Source organism: Chiloscyllium plagiosum, unplaced genomic scaffold, assembly GCF_037043375.1.
Source record: "Chiloscyllium plagiosum isolate Xiang-an unplaced genomic scaffold, Cpla_swu_hap1 HiC_scaffold_6, whole genome shotgun sequence".
Taxonomy (NCBI): Eukaryota; Metazoa; Chordata; class Chondrichthyes; order Orectolobiformes; family Hemiscylliidae; genus Chiloscyllium; species Chiloscyllium plagiosum.
In genome coordinates this window covers 60,622,823-60,644,576 of record NW_028270144.1, presented here as the reverse complement: position 1 = coordinate 60,644,576, position 21,754 = coordinate 60,622,823, and the positions used below count along the sequence as shown (strand labels likewise).

At 37.5% G+C, this 21,754-nt stretch overlaps 1 protein-coding gene across 6 annotated transcripts in view; it reads right to left on the bottom strand.

Moving 5' to 3' along the window:
- LOC122550590 (metabotropic glutamate receptor 5) overlaps positions 1–19,754 on the bottom strand; it is a 591,737-nt gene extending 571,983 nt beyond the window's left edge. Inside the window, exons 1-3 of one of the 6 annotated variants that reach the window (XM_043691557.2) lie at positions 19,321–19,754; positions 15,950–16,059; positions 11,059–11,914 (exon numbers count right to left, since the gene is read on the bottom strand). In XM_043691557.2, the coding sequence (XP_043547492.1) occupies positions 11,059–11,737 (679 nt within the window). In that variant the 5' untranslated portion in view covers positions 11,738–11,914; positions 15,950–16,059; positions 19,321–19,754. The other 5 variants (XM_087988035.1, XM_043691553.2, XM_043691555.2 and 2 more) reach the window with 5 other exon arrangements.
- Positions 19,755–21,754: the final 2,000 nt, after the last annotated feature.

The window sequence follows — 21,754 nt, the reverse complement described above, 5'->3', positions numbered from 1 at the left end:
CCCATATCACTATGATTAGATCAGCTCTATTCTTTTTTGGTGGTGTTCATATTAATTCCCGCAATGTTTGTTTTAAACATTTTAGAATATAGTCACTGTAAATCAAATTGGTGTAATAAAATGGATGAGATATTTTCTCCATTTTTAAAAATTATCGGCCATTTAAGTTATGTAGAATAAAGGATTTCGACGTGTTCGCTTTCTGAAAGAGGAGATCAAAATGATATAATTGCAATTTTCAAAATTACAAAGGCGGTCTTTATAAGATTCTGTATGGTTTTCATTGGAACTGAGAATTTGGACATAAGAAGGAAATTCCCAAATAGTGTTAAACAGTAAACAGAGGCCTTTGTTTTTTTGGTCTGAGGGTGCTAGATCTTTGGTTGAAAAAAAGAAAGATTTAATGTAAAATTCTAATAAGGGGAAAAGAATGACTTCTAATTTCAAATTCATAGAAGGAAAGAGTGTTTGAAAGAGCAGACTAGCTAGACCAACTGTGTCTTCCTGCTGAAATATTACCATAATATTGGCAAGAGTGGAAAAAGCTGATCCAATTAAATTGTTCACCATTGTGCTGGGCTAATTTTGAAAGGAGCAAGCCAATTAGAAGGATAAGATTACAATGAGAAGTCACGTGGAAGTGTATTAACTGAAAGGTTAACAATGTTGCGGAGTATGTTATGTCAGAAAATTAGTGAAATAGATCAAGTGAATTTGAGAAACAATTTGGTATATCAGGAACAAAGAGGAATTAGGGAACACAAAAAGATATGGGACTAATCCATGTCAATGAAATGTGATCTTTGTTGTTACATATTTGCCAGCAAAAAATTAAATCAGCAATATTACACTGGAAATTATTGGAGGCCTTGGCCAAGTTTTAGTTTGCTGCTAAATCTATTCAAAGGCCCATTTAATTTAAAATGTATTTTTAATTTTACAAAATCTCCACATTCACATTCGAATATAACACAATATGGTTAAACTGTCAACATGGTACATGTTTTGCAACACATTCCATTATAATACACATAATTAAACAATTCTAAAACATCACTCATCATCTGTATTTAACTTGATGCACCTCCATCTGATGTGAATGTCATTCTGCAAATAGTGTGAAACACTGAGAATATAATACTGCATTTTGACTCTGAAAATAAACCCTCACATTAGAGCCTAAATAAAACTTTAATTATAGCTTCTCTTACTAATGCCCTCCCTCGTTGGAAGAACTCAAACAAAATTGCTGGGGAAGTGCAACACAGTTGACAAAGCAACATCCTGAAAATATTACATTTTCATGAATCAATTAGTCAGTAGAGCTCTATAGTTGGTAATCAGTACAAGAATGGTCTTCAGAAGTATTATTATTATTAAGCGTCCGACAGGCAGACAAAAGACTGCATATCACCATCCTCTTGTTTCCTCTTTAATTATGTTGTAAAGAAGCTGTGATGTACCCTGTAATATTTCAAATATGTTTAAACGGTGAGATTATTTGAATATGGTCTTGCAGTAACAAAACTGTCACATCTAAGTTTCTATTGTTAGTGGCACAGTGGTTAGCACTGCTGCCCCACAGCGTCAGGGACCTGGGTTCAATTCCACCCTCAGGTGACTGCCAGTGTGGAATTTGCACATTCTCCCTGTGTCTGCATATGTTCCTTCCACATGCACCAGTTTCCTCCCACAGTCCAAAGATGCGCAGATGAGGTGGATTGGTCATGCTCATAGTGTCCAGCGATGTGCATGCTAGGTGGATTAGCTGTGGAAAATGCAGAGATTGGGGATGGGGGGATTGTTGCAGATCTGGGTGGAATGGTGTTCAGAGGATTGATGTGGACTCAATGGGCCAAATGGCATGTTTCCATACTGTAGGGATTCTATGATGGTTTTGGCTGCTAGACATGTGATGACAGCCATATTTTATTCTAATACTAACATCTACGTTATCATTAAATATGCCCCTTGACTTGGAATTTTTTTTGTTGGATATTTAACTGACCAAGTTTCAACAAATTAAAGAGATGTTTTCAATCTCAACTTGTTTTATTAATAAACAATATCCATTGCAATAGATTGGACTTATGCTAGATATGTTTCTTCTTAATATCAAAGTTGAACTCAAAAACATGTCCATCCAATTTCAATTCATCGATTCGTTGTTTAGCTAGTTATGAATTGATCATTTATTACTCAGAGCTTATCTTGCTCACAGACCACAAGCTATGCAACTTAATCATTTGAATTCAGGCTGCAATAGATAAATTGTCATAACAGTATTAAATTGTTCTTTTTTTTTTAAATTCCATGACAGTTTTTAAAAACATACAATGCACCCAAAATATATTTCACTCAGGACTGAAAACCCACTCTTTCCAGATGTGGATTAACTATTAAACCTCATTTTTCATGTAACAATTTAGCATTTGTCTGCTTTTGTGTTTTTCCCCTCTTTATTACGTTCTGCTCTCTCTGACCATGTTCAACACATAATCAGACAGTAACCTTCTCCAAACTAGCAGTGCTATTCTTCACTCAAACTCAAGCAGCTGAGCTAGATTATTTCCCACACTTAATGTTTGCATTTATATTTTGTTATGTTATACTCACAGCAAATACTGCAAATATGCATGTTAGTAATTTTATAAGTGGGATTGATTTGATTTGAAATAAGTTTCATAAGCAATGTCCCCTAAAGCCACATAGAGCTTGGCATTTCAAAGTGTACTAGTAACCTTTACAAGGCTGTCACTGAAAGACAGATGAAAATTGTATAGTAAATGGCTTTGTTAATGTATGTTTTTCATTGGAAGCCATAAAACTCTATTTCTTTCAGTTACTACAAGACAGCCTTATCAGAAAATTCTACTGGTAATGTATTTTTTTCTCTCCATAAAAATAGATTTCCTCGGATGTTAGACTAAGATTTAACCAGATGAGAGTCAGTTCTAGGGAAATGATTATTATTTGAGACAAAGATCAAATTAAGTCAATTCTATTCAGCGACTATCTAAAACTATAAATACGGAAAATCTATATCTTAGACAATTTCTGCTACCAGGTTAATCTTTTTAAGAAAGTTCACCCTAAATTAGGTATGTTTCCTAACTACTTCAATAAAAATTTATGCGAATAAAATAATCACTCAAGGAACAGAACCATTCTCTGTTTCTTATCCTTAGACTGAAGACTGCGTTGATGCTACTTTGATGAAGCAACCTGTCATCTTACTCCTCTTTATCCTACGCACCACTCTAACATGTGGGCAGATACAACAACATCAGCAGGGGTAAACAGGTGTTGCTGATAGTCAAACTTGTAAAATTGTAAAAATGAGTCATAACAAGCTAGAAAGCTTTCAAAAAACAAGCTGGCAAAATGTACTGGAAAGTTTTAGCAACTCAAGCTAGTTTTCAGTACATAATGTGACAGGAATTTATGAATATTAGCCATAAATTCAATGAACTGCTCTTGATAATCAAGATCTCCAAGATCATGTTTCTAAGTTTGGCAAACATGACCAATAATTCGAAGGCTGGTTCCTAAAACATATTGTCAGGCATGAGCTTATGACTCACTGGTGACAGTCTACAAGTGGCAGAATTGAAAAGGCAGAAATATTCAACTGTTGGAAAGATATTAAACCACTGAGAATCCATGGTCTTTGGAACGAGGTGAAGAGATAATGAAACAGAAATAACTGATCCAAACAAAGTGAATGATAATGCCATTACATCTGTCTATCGAGGGATTGGGAGCACTGAATACTTTTCTTGAAATTGATAAGGTAGTTGCACAAGTTGAATTCTCTTGGAGGTATAGTTGATCACCTTGAATCTCACATTTTCATACTTCCTATATCATCCAGAGCTACATCAGAAATGTCTTACAAAGCACCATAGATGAAGCTCTCTCTCTCTCTCTCTCTCTCTCTGTATATATATATAATATAAAGATGTGCACACACACTGAATAAATTCTTCTCTCCACCAGATGATTTGCATCTGTTTTTTACAATATTTCCCAGAAGGAAAAAATATTTTATTGATGAGCCCGATTGTCAATAACTTGTTTTAAAGTTCTGAATCAGTCAGCATCAATCGCTCTGTGAATCTCAATCCCAAAATTAACAATAAAAAATATATAAAATGAGCAGTATATGTATGGTCCAGTGTATTTATTAAAAATGTATTTTAAAAAGGCATTTACGAAATTATCTCAATAGGTCACATAAATCAAAAATATAGTGCGTAATTTTACATTGACTTAAGTGAAAACTGGTGATTCAATATGCACATTTGCTGTAATCAGAAATCGAATGCAATATGGCATTTTTAAACTAAATTTTGTATCACTAGGCTAATCAATAATACTTTTAGAAATAATCTGAGTGATTGCAAATTTTTAAAGTATCTGCCTGCTATTCAGAACAATTAATAGAGGAAAGAAAAACTCAAGATTTCCAAAGTAAAAGAATATTAGAACCAGGGAGGTTTTGAGCTGAGATAGCTATTGTTATATTTGCAGCTGATGCTATAGATAAGTCAGATCCCTGACTGAAATCTGGTTTGATGGATCATGTTTTAATAATTCATTCATAGATGTGGGAGTTATTGGTGGGCAAGAACTTATAGCCTATTCTTAGTTGCCCTTAAGGAGGTTGTGGTGAACTGCCTTCTTGAATCGCTGTGTACAGATACTCACAATGCTGTGAGGGTGTTCCATTTGTGGATTTGGATTGTGCTGTCTATGGAGCTTTGGTGAATTTTTGCAGTGCATCTTTTAGGTAGTATACATCGCTGCTACTGAGCATTGGTGGTGGAGCAAGTTGATGTTCGTGGATGTTACACCACTCAAGTAGGCTGCTTTGTCCTGGATGGTGTCAAACTTCTTGAGTGTTCAGGCAAGTAGGAAGTATTCTACCACACTCCTGACTTGCATGTTGTAAACATTGGACAGGCGTCAGAGTCAAGAGGTGAATTATTCATTCCAAGATCCATAGCCTCTGACCTGCTGTTTTAACCACAGTACTTATGGCTAGTCCAGTTCACTTTCTTGTAAATGGTAACTCCCAGGAAGTTACTGGCATGGATGCAGTGATGGTAATGTCATTGAATGTCAAGGAGTGACAGTTCGATTCTCTTCAAGTCATTGAGTCATTGGGATGTACTGCATGAAAACAGACCCTTCGGTCTGACTCATCCATGCTGACCAGATATCCAAAATTAATCTAGTTCCATTTGCCAGCATTTGGCCCATATTGCTCTAAACTCTTCCTATTCATGTACCCGTCCAGATGCCTCTTAAATGCCGTAATTGTACCAACCTCCACCACTTCCAAACACACACCACCCTCTTCCCCTCAGGTTGCCCCTCAGGTCCATTTTAAATCCTTCCTTTCTCACCTTAAACCTATGCCTTCTAGTTCTAAGCTCCCCAACCCTGGGGAAAAGACCTTGGCTTATCCATGCCCTTCATATTTTTACAAACTTCTATAATGTCACCCTTATAGTCTCTGACACTACCAGATAAAACAGCCCCAGCCTATTCAGTTCTCCTTAGAGTTCAAACCCTCCAACCTTGGCATCATCCTTGTAAATCTTTTATGAACACTTTCAAGTTTCATAACGTCTCCTATAGCTGGGAGACCAGAATTGAATGCACAATTCCAAAAGTGGCTGCAAACATGTCCTGTGAAGCTGCCAACTCCTATACTCAATACACTGACTAATAAAGGCAAGTGTTGTCCTGCCCTTGTGTCAGACAAATGTCTCCTGCCACTTGTCTGGATATTGTCTAGGTTTTGTTGCATTTCCACACAGACTGTTTCAGTATCTGATGACTCACAAATGGTGCTGAATATTAAGCCATCATTGGCGAACATCCTTGCTTTGAATGTTAAAATGGAGGGTTGGTCAATGATAAGTAATTGAAGATGTTTAGGCAAAGGACGATATCCTGATGAACTCCTGCACAGATGTCCTGGAACTGAGATGACTGACCTCCAACAACCACAACTATCTTCCTTTGTGAGAAGTATTTTGTACCAGGTTTTGATCTAAGAAGTGGTTTCATTCAAATTTAAGCACATAATGAAGCAGGTTTGGTTTGAACATTAAAAATAAAGTTTATTAGGCAAAAAAATGAAGATAAAATAGATTGGATTGACTGTTTATACAGAATACGTCTTTAATAAATTTGAAAGATGCTGTAATAAAATAATCCCACTAATTCCATAACACACCCTTGACAGAATCCTAAAGCACCCTTTGTAAAGTGCCCACACCAGAGAAAAAAAATTATATTTCTAGTATCTTGATAATCATAAGTTAGCTGGAACTTCAACTCCCAGTCTGGAAAATATGATACCCTTATCTTGAAGTTTTCATACACCTGATTATAAATGCTCTCAGCTTCAAATAACCCCTTCAGGGTTTTATCCAAGCACTACATCTATCTTCACCTTAGAATCACTGTGGAACTGTCACAAACAGAAAACCAAAGCCATTTTATCCCCAGTCCATGGGTTTTCCTTTAAGATTAAAACAACAATTCCAACAGAAATCTTGATGTATTATTGTTTACCTTACTTGGTCAGTAAACCCTTCCAATGTAAAAACAAAGCCATTCATTTTGAAAGTTACTCTTCAAGCTGTTTTAAAATAAATTACAGTAGCTACAGAAACACTTAAGTTAATTATTATTTCTTCGGACAAAAAAAAAATCAATGTCACCAATTGAAAAAATTACATAAGCATTACATATCATATAAAATCACGTTATCTGCATGACACTACGCATAAGACTCTGGCAATATTTATGCTGAAAGGGGCATCTACAATTGGAAGAGATATAAAGGGAAAGCTTTGGCAGAAGTAAGTGAAAAATATAAGAAGACTCACTCTCTATACAAATCTTTGAAACAGGGACTCAGACTAAAAAGTTTAATCCAGTATTTCTGGTTAAGTATCTTAGAGAGAAAGTGAGTGCTGCAGATGCTGGAGATCAGAGCTGAAAATGTGTTGCTGGAAAAGCGCAGCAGGTCAGGCAGCATCCAAGGAACAGAAGAATCGACGTTTCGGGCATAAGATTCCTGACGAAGGGCTTATACCCGAAACGTCGATTCTCCTGTTCCTTGGATGCTGCCTGACCTGCTGCGCTTTTCCAGCAACACATTTTCATTTCTGGTTAAGTATCTGACTTAAATTTCAGGGTATAGGTCAAATGATTATGAAATAAAATTTTAGTGAAGAATAAACTGAGAAAAATAATTATATTCATTATACTTTCCATAAGTTTAACATGACTGACTATTTAAAATATAATTAATATTCACGTCTATACATTCATAGAGTCATACAGCAAGGAGACAGATCATTCAGTTCAACCAGTCCATGCTGACAATTTTCTCAAACTAAACTAGTCCCATCTGCCTGTGTTTGGCCCATATCCCTTCAAACTTTTTCTATTCATGAACTCATTCAAATGTCTTGTAAACATTGTAACTGTACCTGCATCCACCACTTTCTCTGGTAGCTCATTCTACACACAAATCACTGAGTAAAAATGTTGCCCCTCACATCCTTTATAATCTTTCTCTCTTCTCATCTTAAAAATATGCTCCCACTTTTGAACTCCCCAGCTCTAGGGAAAAGAACCTTTTGCCCCTCATAATTTTATAAACCTCAATTAGGTCACCCCTTAATCTTCTGTGTTACAGTGAAAAACAATCCAACCTTTCCAGTCTATTTCTATGTCTCTAAACTTCCATTCCTAGCAACATCCTAGTGAATATTTTTGGAACCCTCTCCAGTTTAATAATATCCTTCCCTTTTCAAGGAATTATGTACACGAACTTCCAGGTTTCTTTGTTTTACAACACTACCCGGGGCCTACCATTAATTGTATAAATTATGCCTTTGTTTGTTTTATCAAAATACAAAACCTCATATTTATCCAAATTAAAATCCAATTTATGTAGTAAAATTCTCTCAATTGAAACAATGGACTTTGTGGCTTCATTATTTTAGTAATTGTTTTTAGATTCTAACAAGTAAACAAAATAAAACATCACTGCTCTCTACTGACATGACAGGGGAAATATATAGATTCCATATATGAAAATTCCAGAAATTCAGAGGCATTATTCTAAAAATGCATTTTTTTCCTACAATTTAAAATGTTTTACATTAAGATTAGTGCATTGTTCACATTCCTGTCCTCTTTCGCACAATGTGTTAAGTTCTTAATGAATTGCTTAATTAGAATAATTCATAGAAATCAGTTGTGGAAATTTTAATGTGATCAGTAATCAATTCTGCTCTGTTTTACGTTAGCAATCAAAGATTCTGCACATGAAGAGACATTAAGGTTACAAACGAGTACACAAGCATACGTTTAGTATGTAGTCTCTAAGTTAATATTGGTTTGGTAACATGTAATGTTTAATGTATCAATTAATGACATGTCCCTATCAGTTATTTTGACATGGGTTATAACTTATTTATTTGAAGTTGATTTACATGTTTTATAAATAGTTGATAGAGATCTGTCACAAAACTATTTTAGACATAACAATTCTATTATCTTCAACTTCTAGGCTCAAATTACCAAAATAGTTATTGAGCTCTCAGATCAGGATCACGCCAAGGAAAGAATGCCTTCTGGAAGAGTTATCTCTGCCAACTGAATGATGAACCACCTGTGCACTTCGAAATGTCTTCCAAATGATTAATCTAACATTTGTAAATGCCTTTCAAATACACTCAATAACAAGAATAGTGAACGTCTGTATATGTCACAATGACTCACTTTGCCCAGGGCAGTAACTATTTAAGTAACCATATTACTTCATTATGGATATCAAAATACTGGATAGTACATACACATAACTCATGCATTAAAAGTCTGTTAAGTGTCTTTCTGTTAATGTTTGATAGAACAGAATATGAGTATTGCTGAAGAAAACACATTTGTTAAGGTTTTTTGTTTTGAACTCATTATGGCAACTCACAAGAATATTTATTAAAAGGGGATAACCAAAATTTATGCTGCAGAGGAAAAAGGTAATTGGTTGGCAAATGGACTGTGATTGGTTGAGATATTACATTGATTAATAATGATCGACAGTTAACTGCCAAGCTTTTTAAAAAATTTCAACCAGCTAGGTGGATTTTGATTGGTTGCACCATTACCCTGAGAAATGAATTAGGGAAATGGCTATCACCTATTTTGTTGAGTTGGAATAGACACAGTACATGTCCATGTTCTTGCTATCTGTAAAGAAGAGGATGCTGTGTATTAAAATGTGTACTTGCCAATACATGCAAGTGCATCATGTATGGCAATCATAAATTTGTCAGTTTGGACACCAATATTCTATGTAAACAGAATGATGCCCCTCATCAGAAAAATACATAAATCTTTACTGTGCTACTCTGTACACCCACCTTTTCAATTCTTAAACCACACCAGTTATTCATATTCATACCTGTTTATAAAATCATTTTTAACTTGTTCTCTGGGCCCGGATTACTAGCAGTTTGAACAAAGAGATGTGCCTAAACTGTTAATTTGGCATTTCTCTTCACAGATGCTGTGTGAATTACTATGAATTGAAATGTATTCAACATTTGCTGTTTTTGTTTTAGGACCATTGTGCAAAGGACAATTGATTTTGGTCCACTCACAGTCTGAAGATGTGGTAAATGCGGCAATTTATTACCGTTAAATAGCTTTTGGATTACGTTCTATTGTCGCTATTTAGCTGCTGAATATAATAAAATTCAACGCCGTTTTGTCTGATTTATAAATGTCAATCTGTGGAAATCTATTTTGTGATTTGGTGATACTCCAGTAAATCAAATTTGATTGCAATAAATACAACTTGCTGTAAAATGTTTTGTTATAAAGGACAGTGCATCCATTATAAGGTGTTTGTAGTTCAATTGTATTTTGCGAAGAGTTCATTTAATGTACAAGGAGTCAAAAAACTCCTTTCTTTCTTCTATATTCATATGATAAAACTCTAACTGTGATTTTTTTCTTATCTATCCTTCCTGACTTCCCTTACTTCCCTTTTAAACACAAAGGCGGTAGTATCCTGTACTATTGGCTTTATGATGTTAGAAATTCTAAATAGTTTAGCCATAGCAATTGTACACTACTTGTAAGATTCCAGTGGCAGAAAATCATAACTGAAGCTAACTAGCTTTATGAAGGCCATAGTCTTAATATTTCCAGGAGAAAGTGAGGTCTGCAGATGCTGGAGATCAAAGTCGAGAATGTGGTGCTGGAAAAACGCAGCAGGTCAGGCAGCATCCGAGGAGCAGGAGAATCAACGTTTTGGGCATAATTCTTTCATCAGGAATTTATCAGTCCTGATGAAGGATTTATGCCCGCAATGTCAATTCTCCTCCTCCTCGGATGCTGCCTGACCTGCTGTGCTTTTCCAGCACCACACTCTTGACTCTTAATATTTGCAGTTTAATTTATGAGTCATACTGATTCATTAGCAAACTAATGAATTGTAGAATGCCATTCTCAGTATTTCAGCAGTGAAGCACAATTCCAGATAAGTTTCTATGATAGCTAAAGTACCCAATGATATTTGAATATCAAGGATCAACTATAACTAACTTTAAGAAGTATTCCTTGGATTTCACAAATAATATTACTAACTGAAAAACTTTGGCAAATATTAAAGAATATTATATACATATAAGTATTATTTTGTTTTCGAAGGTTCTAAATATCTTAAGCTTAAGAACCAAAACGATAAGGGGCAACATAAGTAAATATATTTTCAATACTGTAAATGATTTTGTTTAAAACAAACTAAATCAACAATAAAAAAACTCAAAACCTGAAAAAAAAACAATTTTGCATCTTTGATTATATACTGATGAATATTAAGCAGGCAGATATTGTAACATTTTGCTGGCATTACTACGGTGGTAATGGATAATTAAAGCCTATTTAGCCATTGACAGACTCGAAACAGATTAACGGAAGACTAAACACTCTCTTAAAAAAAAGAAAACAGTAAAATACCTTCTGTGTGTATAGCGGAGATGTAAGTCCAGTTGTACCTCTTCACAATGTCAACCATGGCACGCGCTTGACGGGCATCAGATGACACCACTCTTACAAAATACTTAAACAATGTTTTATCGCTTAAATCCATGCTCGTGGCAGAGTATGCAATTTGAGGTATGTTGAAAAGTTGCAGTAGGTTCTGCACTTGAATGGCCACAGAGCTGGAACCAGGCCCGATAACGCCAACGATGGGCTTTTTGGCTCTGAACGGTACGGTAGTTCCATCAACACAGCGCACTATTCCCTCCTCTTCCTCATTGGAGATAAGAGAGTCTCTTATAAACTCAATACTTTGTTCTAGAGCCACCGCGGAGTGCCAGCAAGAGTCCCTAATTTCACATCCTAATGTTATGTTTGGTAACAACATTTGGTCCGCATTGATGCGCTCAAGCGTGTGCAGCATGGCTTCAACTCTCTGAATGCCATATTGCTCCCTTATGGCGCCGCATTTCCTCTCGTGGACCTTGTCCGCGGGTGGCTGGTGGTGAACTGAGAATAAAGCCCCAATGATGATGTCCCCCGGCTGGTGAGCAACCACCCTTCGCTCACCTGACTGGGCTGAGGCGCTGAAGTGAAAGTTCGTGAAAACATCTCCCGCTGTCACTAAAACCATGAGCCCCAGTAGGGAAATCATCTTATACAAGTGTTCTTGGAGTTCAGGAAAGCATTGCGACGAAAGGTTGAATCTAACTTAAAAGCAGGTGAGGAAATGTTCACCAATAAATAGGGATAAATCAAGAATTTCCAAACTCCATCTTTGCAAACCTAGGTCATTTCTTGAGTGATTCCAGGGATGTCACAATCTCGAAACCTATTAAGAAAAGAAAAAAAAATTCAGAATTTCACTGAGAATTGACTGCCGCATGTTCTTTTAGAGTACTAATTAGCCATATGACGAAATAAATTTGCTATCTATCATGCCCAAAGAGATTTTCGAGCTTTGACAATAGTACATGGAGTTACTGCTTTGAGTCCATTGCAGGATGATCATTTCAGACTAAGTCATGTTGTTTTGCAGTATACTTCTGAGTAAATACATTGAAAATCCATCTTTAGGCAGAATACTTATTTGCCAATTTTCTTTCCATAGGTAGATGAAATGGTGTTGAAAAAATATGTATTATGTCACATGGAGCAACTTCACAGGAAAATCATTTCCATACTGAAACGTTATGTATTTCTTATAATGGTTCTGTCTGTCCACGAGACTAACAATAATTCAAGTCCATCACAAACTAAATAGAATGAACAAACCTGATCTCAAGAATAAGATTGGCTTTATGACAAACCATTTGATTTGTTTAAGCCTCTGTTTGCTATATTTTGATTGTTTTGTTTTCCTTGGTGCTGCAATAAAATAAACCAGTGATATTTATGTCGCTAGTGTAAGTTTTGCTCTGGGCACTTATAATTTACATGGAGCAAAGTATTCAAATATATTTGGTTTTAGGACTTAATCCTGGTCTAAGGACTGCGTTATACATATATTACTAGTGGAACTCAGTATAATTCTGATCGCATCATATTTTGTCAACCAGTGTCATCTTTCATATATTAACATCTCCTCCAAAATTGAGGCTGGTCCCAAAAAAATCATGCTTTGGTTTTACTTGAATGTTACATACGAAAGCGTTAAGAAATCACGAATATGTATACCAGTAATACGTTGCACGTGTACGTTTCTTTGAAAGAATTGTATAAATGTTGATCCCAATAAATGATTACCAAACGAGACAAGGTTCACTTACACTGATGAAAGGCTGACAGTACTATACAGCTGTTGTGGTGTCAATGAGTCTTTACACCCTTTGCATCGTCTCACAGGTAACGACAATGATCCATTGTCCATTCATTGCAATAGAAAACAGAGATTGCCTTTTACTCCATCATTCCATCTGACCTATTACTCTATGATGTCTCGGTAGTTTCATTTATACGTGCAGTCTCTGAAGATATCTTGCTGTTATTGCACAAAGACGCTATGCCCCTACGCTGATGTCTGAAGAGACTTAAGGGTCCCTCATAATTTCTCTCTGACAAGAATATCTCAATAACCAGAGTGCCGTTTGCCAAACCATCGACCTAAACCTTCCGAATCCAAGCCCAAACTGATCGTTTCCCCTGGCAGTCGGATGAAAAGACTAAGAACTGCATTACATGGTCAGTCCATACCTGTTCATCCACTTACTTCTCGACAAATAACCTACCTGCTGCAATTCTCGAAATGTCGGTTTTCTTTCAGTGAACACCGAGTTGGAAATACTCGGGGTTAGATGCAATATTGGAACAAGCTGAATAGACATGAAAACGGCTGAAGGAGACGGTGGGAAAGGGGTGGGGGGGGGGGGGGGGGGGAGGTCAAGAGTGACTATTCCTCGAAGTAGCTGGAAATATAGGGCCAAAGACTAGCAAATTACTACATTAACGTTCCCGTCATTTCTGATTAAACCGGTTTAATTCAACATGACATCACTTGCACTGTACAAAACAGTTTAGTGTAAATAAAACTACAGAATTCCATATACGTGTGACTTCTCATAAATAAAGACTGGTCGCTATAAAATACACTGCAGTTTATATTTACCCAAAGGTCTGGAGTCCTGGCAGCCCACTCCGCCTGTGATGGCATCTCCTACTGTCTAGCTGTAGCGATAACTAAGGATGGGTAAATACATTCTCGTTTTCCCTGCGGTTTGCTCCGGGAAGCTTTCTCTGTATTAGCTGGCAGTAGTTGGCTTTTTTTTAAAAAAAATCCCACGAGCTGCTTGGCGGTTTGACTGATCTTTGATGCATTTGACATTCAAAATCAGGTTAGGGACGGCGCAGACCGCTCAATCTTTGCAGACACGTACCTTCTGGAGCCTTTGAGATTCAAACCCGAACAGACCGCAAGTCAGCATCGTGTCACGCTGTCGTTTAACTGTTCGCACCTTTTCTCTATCTTTGCAATCCGATTCATTCTCAATGTCATTTTTTTAAAAAAAGGGGGGCTTAAAATTTGTGTTCCTTCTCCGCGCCACGCACGATAGGTTTGGGAAACTGCAGGATGAGTCAATGAGATGAATAAACCAAATCTTAACGACAGGCTTTAAAAATGCATCTAAACATCTTGTTTGCTATTTAGCAAATGAGATTGGTATTATGCATGCATGGAAAACAGCTTCTGACTGAATTAGATTTCCGTCTCACCGTAGATGAAAAGATGCGATTTCAATAAATCATTAAACGTTGTTCCCGTTTGTTTCTTTATATTTTTCTTTTATTATGCTAAATTAAACAAAAATGGTTTGAGAACTGTCCAATATTAAACTTCGGGCGCCATCTACCGATGATAATCTATATTTCAACATCTAACCAAGGTAACTTAAAGGGTACAAAGTTTAACAATAATAACATCTCACCCCAACTGACGGAAGGTACAGCTCCGTTTCGTTCGACAATGTCAATAGTGGCTGTAAACAAGCCCGAAATAAACAACTTGTTCAATTAAGCTCCAAATGATAACAATATTAAAATGCGGGAGAAGTGCTATCATAACAACCGTCTAACCTCCGACCTAATGGTGACGATTACCAACACCAAGGTGCGAGGGTCATCCACAGACCATTTATTGTGCGACTTCAAAAAAAAATATAGTAGGAAAGTGAGGATCGTCTATTTTAGCTTATTTTTTAAAAAAGAATATCAATGTAATGAACTTGTAAAACTTTGCTCGAAACGCAAAACGCAAATACATGTTTGAATTGTGAGCATTCAGAAGTGTTATGAATGGAACGCAGTTTGTCCATGCCAATTTCATGTGGTTTGACCGATTTGCTGAAGTTTAGACTAACGTTCTTTATCTATTTGAAAATGAAACCAATTTCCATTCTCTCAACAAATATAATGGATTTCGAATCTCGACCGTACTATTTTCTACAGACATCTCACTTCGTTTGTGTAGTCTCTTAACGCAGACCCAACTAACTTAATAGTTAATGTGAAGCTGTTGCCACTGTTAATATAAGTAACACGTTTCCTTTCTCACCCGTATTGTATATTTACGAATATATTCAATTCAAGGCACAGAAGGATATCTTAAGCGCCAACATACATCTCATGTATCGGGTTTTTATTCTGTAGAATTATTTCTATAATTGATTAAAACAACAAATTGAAATGTGAAGAAAATAATAATGACGTGAGGTACATCCGCTCGGACGCTGAGTCCATAGTAGAGAATTCTCAGCTATCCTCTTACACATCTTAGAAATTAAGGATTGCGTTAACATTGAAAATAGTCAGAACATGTATAACCTCACCCTGCCCCAAGGAATGCCTAAAGCCAACGGAAAACAACTAATCCTTTGGAATTTTAAAGTGTGTATGTTAAAGTTCGGGGACGATGTTTAAACAATCCTCTCATGAGGAACTAACTTGATCCGAATTAATACAAGAAAGTGAATACCTTGCCGATTTTTTTAACCGCATTGAGGATCTCCATGGAGTTAAAACAGCAGAGACGCACGTAGATTCTAATTGATTCTAATGTGAATTATTTGTTTGGGCATTTCAAGAGATTAATCTTGATTTGTAAGACGAAATAATGATGCCACCCAAAGATTCTTATCTGTTTGCCTTTATAGATATTGAGTTTTTCCAATGTGCTGGAGATCTGAAATCTGAACGTGCTCTCTCTGACTTACAAAATAAATCATTTCTATTTGCTTATTCAAATACTTTCATTAGGTGATATCTTCCCTTGGGATCGATCATTTTATACTCCACGAAATCAACATATCGTGATGTATAGAGTTAATTATCACGCGTTTACATTAGAAAACACATGATACCAATTTTGACTTACATAGCTGTGTTTCTTCGCCTTATTTCGGATATTAGGCAGCATATCTTGCCCCTCGAATTTAGAACATTTGCTGAGTGGTACTTGCAAAATATACATCTTTACTGGTCATACTACGTGTAAACAAAACAAATGTATTTGCTGTCAATTTCTGGACTTAATATTTCGAGTTTTTGATATAATTAATAGCTATCATAAGTATATTTCCTGGCAAATTTGTTAATTATTCACAAACTGTCAAAGTCAATGGTTGGGTGTCCTTCTCAGTAAACAAATACCATGCTACAAACGTACAGAAACAAAGCATGAAGACAAAGAAATCTTCTTTGCCCACTAAATGATCTGATTCTACATGTAAGTTATTTACTTGTTTTTAAATAGTTTTAAAAAACTAAATGCAAATGCTTAATTGTTGCTTAAATTTTGCCGTCAACTTTCCATTTAATTATTGGTCATTATTCTTGTAACCTGCTGTGTGGAAATGTAAGAATCAACAACCCTTACCCATCTCATTACACCAGGCAATTAAACCATAGCTGATGCTACAAAGTGCACAACACCCACACGGGAACACATAAGGAGTCTTTACTGACACACAAACATAGATAACAACAAGAGATTGTATAATGCCTTCAATCTAATGAAATGCTCCAAAGCACTTCACAGGAGAGACATTAAGAACAGTCAACGTCAGCAGTTACTCAGATAGCTGACCAAAATATAGGTCACGGAGATAGGTCTCAAGGAGTGTTTTAAAGGATGAAAGGCCCAGAATGGGGAAGGGGCCTTAGGATCATGAAACTGAAGGCATAGCCACTAGTGGCAGACCAACTAATATTGCAAAGAGTAAAAGTCTAGAGCTGCAGTAACCCTATTCTGCAGGTACGTTTCCATAGATTACAGAGGGAATGGAAGGGTGTTGGTGAGGCTGTAGATGGTATTGCAAACAAGAGTGGGAACTTTCAAAATCTCAGAAGCTGATGCTCACCAGCAAATACAGGATAGATGGATGGACAGAACTTCATGTTGGATACAGATGAAAGATCTTTAAATGAGTTCAAGTAGATGAAGCTATGGAAGTTGGGAGGTCAGCCATGGGAGCATTGAAATAGTTTGGTGCTAACAAAAACATGGAGCCAGTTTTATTTGAGGGAGATCTGAAGGTGCATAATGCCATAGATATGGAAGTAGAATGTCTTTTGGACAAAATAGGTATGTGATTGAAAGCTAAACACCAAGGCTGGATACCAAGATTGTACGGATTCTGGCTCAACCTCAAATCAATGGAGAAAATGGGATTGAGTTTTTGACTGGGGAATGCATACTTTTGGAATGAGAACCAAAGACAGTGGCTTTGGTCTTCTCAATATTTAGTGGGAGAAAATGATTGCTCACCCAGGGTGAATATGGAACAAACAAATCAAAGACAGATTGAGTGTTGAGATGTGATGGTGACAGAAATTTTGAGGCCAATGTAAACATGGAATCTAATGAAGGAAGGATTTATTCTTGGCATACTTTGGAATAGCAGAAGCATGAGTAGGAAGAGAAGCCATTGCAGATCTTCCCGGGATGTGACTTGGTGAGAGCAGTCTCAACATGCTGAATGATGGAAGAGTGCCAGGTACCTGCAGTAGGATGGTATGCTTTAACACTTCATGCAGGTCAAGATGGGTGTCAAAAGAGTAACTAAGCATGGTCACAGTCACTCAGGGTGCCATGTGAATTTGATAAGTGTACTTTCAGTACTTTAAGAGGATCAAAACCTGACTGAAGGCCATGGAATTCAGTCAGAGAAGAGCACAAATTAAGAGGCTACATGTTAAATGGTTACATATATAAGATACACATATTTTACATACAGGAAGAATATTCGAATCAAAAAAGGGCTATACCAAAAGGCACATGAGCAATGGCAGGCAATGTCCCTCTCTCTCTCTCTCTCTCTGAGGTGCTTGAGTCGACATTAAACCAACACACCCAAACACGGAGATATTAGCATACAGATAGAGGCAGAGAGGTGGAGATTCAGTCGCTTCACAGACAGAGAAATTGTAATCCAGTCAGGTGTGCACATACACACATACACACACACACGGAGGCCAGAAGTAAAGATAGTTACATGCACAGAATAGTAGCGCGCCCAAGACTTGTGAGCAATGAAAGCGGCAATATAGAGACAGCGCTACTCACAAATACGCATTCAAACATTTTCGGTTTAAACCGTAAAATTTACAACGATGCTCGAAAGAAATAGTAGAGACTTGCTGTACATGAGTAAGTACCGGAACTCAGCAGAAAATGCGGGAAACACCCCGCCACTTAGACAGCGTCCGTGCAGGAAGGCGGTAAAATTATGATTTCGAATAACTGCCCCCACACATGCTGCCCGACCTGCTGAGCGTTTTCACCATTATCTGTGACTTTTACTTTTAGCCTGTGGAATCTCATCTGAATAATAAAAGAAATGGAGATTAGAAACAATAGCAGCAGCTCTGAGTACATGATGGTGACACTGATGTGATGTTGTGTCCTTATTGCTAATATAAGCTGAGTGCTCACTCATCTTTAGCTGTGGGAAGGGGGGGGGGGGGTAGCTGTTGCAGAATGAGTCTGCACGAAAGTAGGAGTGTTAGGAACTCTGATTCTAACGCCAGGTCACTATAGTTGCTTTGGTGTAAATTGTAGGAACGTGGAGAGGACAATATTCTTTACGATATTGAAATAAAAGTGTTCATGTCGCTTACGATAACTAACACATCAGTTGTCATTGATAGTTTTGCGCTCAATTGAAATTGAATTCCATTGTGTGTTTTTCCTTTGGACTATAAACATACTGGAGCCACTGTAACAACCGCTCTGAACGAGCAGAAAGAGCGAGTATGCAAGGATAAGCCCAGGTCACTATACAATGGCTGAAATTCCGATTTATCCAGACTTCGCAATTCCTTGCGTTCGTCGTAGAAATATTTGTTAAAATATTATCCTTCCTCACCAGGGTGAATGACACCTGCTCACAAAACTGGAAGCAGCCGGAAGCTGTGTAGGGGACTATTCGTGCGCGTTTCTCTTTCGTTGCGGCTTGCCGGAAAAATTCTGTCAATGACCATTCTTCTGGGCTGCTACTGCTGACCAAAGGTATGCGCTTTAGACTGGAACCTTGCAAAGGGAAGTCTGACTGGTTCCCAAGCACTATGTTGGCGCATTGATTACAGTAACAGATTTCGGATTTGATCTTGGAATTCCATGATGCATTTCATTTTCTCAATCTTTGAAATAAACAAAAAGCGCATGACTCCGTTTGCTAAAAATAATTTTTAAAAAAAAGACACAATAAACAAATCAAAGACGAGCAAAAGCTTGAAAGAACATACCGGTTTCCTTAAGGTGATCCCTTCAAATAAGTCTGGCTGATCCAGCAGATTGTGTGAAGATTGCAAGCTCTCGAATTAGGACTATTCAATCTTCACCATGGCAACCTTGTGTTCAATTTGCTCCATTTATAGCGAATGTAACTGTGACTTATATCGAACACGTTATTGCAATCAACTAACCAGATTCGTTTGATGTTAGAAAAACACCACTGTAAGGGATTCCAACATGTTGAAGATTGTGGATCTCCCTTTGGTTGATGTTGCCTTTGACTGAATGAGGAGAGAGTTTAAAGTGCTGCTGCCTAGGTTTGCAGATTGCATGGAGAGGATAGCGTGTGCCAAATTAGGAAGGGATTGAATATTTGGGTTGTCTGTGTGAAACGGAATGGATTAGGAGAGAGTTGAATACTACGAGGAATGCTCGGTAGATTTCCATAGGGTAAACGTTTGGTGTGTTCTGGTGTTATGGCCACACCAGCCGATCACTACATAGCGAGAACGTCAAACAAAACACACAAAGCAGAAATAGTAATTGCTTATGTTTGTTAAATTATTGTAAACCGGGAGCGGGAGGAAAGCAATTTATCGATGGAAGAGTACAGTCCTCCCGCATATTGCACAAAGGAAGTTCGTTACATAATAATGAACGACAACTGCAAACATGTCATCATAATTTATACTCTGAACCTATTGTGTGTGGCGGAACTATTTCTGGAGAAATACGCTCGGTAAACATGTGCGTGCTCAGAAACGTTGACAGCACCACAGAAGTATCTGCATAGAAGAACTCCATTCAGCCTATTGCGTTTCTATTCATTCTCCTAAATGTTTTCAAATCAATCTGCTCAGAGATGTAATGACTCACCTCTGGAGTGGGATTTGATCTTCTGCTTCAGAGGTAGGGACACTACCTTTGCACCACGAGGGCCGTGTTGATTCTTCTTGGAAATCCGAAACTAAAATATTTCTACTTCAAATATTCAGCAGATGTTCCATTAAAAGTCTGATCCCTACTTGAGCCAATCCCTGTAACAGAACATTCCATACCTCCAGTTTTTCTCCTCAGTGATATGTTTAAATAGACAAGGGATATTACATTTCCCTACTAACACGGCTAAACTCTTCAGAGGTTTAAAAAGGCCTAGCCTTCTCCTTAGCCTCCTGTGTTCTGGTGAAAGGGATCTCAGTACCTGAAGACTTGCCTTGATGAACACAGAAATAGAAAATGCAAATGCTTATCAGTGCAAGAATAATAAGTGGATGTATTGTGTAGTATATCAGATTATATATTGCTGTGGAAATTTGTATAGAAACTAAAAGCACTAAACTTGGTTGAATACCTTGTTTTACGTCCCCAGATTATCACTTCACATCCCATTGGACAGTTGTCCAATGGCTCCTCCATGCAACTAATCTTCTTACTTATTCAAGAAATCCTATACATTTTAACTTAGCAAATGACCCCATGAATCACTCTTCCCTAGTGACCTGAGTACTCAACTGAGCAAACTCTGCCTACTCCTGGCCAAGCCCAGCTACCCCCTGACCTGATGAGTCTTCACTGACCAGGCTTAGTCCCCAGACCATGCTACTAATCCCCTTTTGACTAGTCCCAACTGCCCCCCCCCCCCGACTGACTCCATAACCTGACCCTTCAAATTACCTCATAGCATGTATCATTCACTCATCAATTCACTAACCAATATACAGAATAGACATTTAAAAACTAACCTGAGGTACTCTACCTTCTTATTCTGCTCTGCTTAAATCAAGCTTCCAGCAGATGCTGCAAAATGTCCACATCTTTCTGAAAACTGAGATCAGAAGAAATTCATAATGGCATCAGGGGTTGGGAGAATCTTCATTAACGTGTACCAGTTAGCTTTGTGTGGTTGTGTCTGAGGTCAGCAGTTAACCCAAGGGAGAAGAGCAGAAGAATAGGAGTCTTGGGACTTGAGGAGTGAATAATTTGCAGGGAGAAATGTGTATGTTTTTAAGTAATAGGGTCTAGGGAGGAGTGCAGGAAGGAGTGGCAGAGGAAAGAGCTGGGTGTCTGAGGAATGATAGTTGCGGTGGTGGGGGGAGGGGGAGTTCAGTCAAGGTAAGGAAGAAAATGAGAGTCCTAAAAAGGATGGCATCCATCTGTGAGTCTATCTCAGGCTGTTGGCTGGCAGATTTCTGACAAGCCTTTGACATCAGCAAAAGCATTTCAGTTAACCCTACAGACAGTGGCCTCAGACAATATCTTTTACAATGCATAGAACGGAGGGTCACCTGAGCCTGCAAGTTCAACTCTATTGTAGAGTGCGCAGAACAACACTAGACACTAACATGAACATTCAATGAAGAGTGACCAAAAAAAAGAAACACATCATTATCTCATCTGCAATAAATGAAATGTCCCTAACTCCCCATAATTATCAATGCATACCAG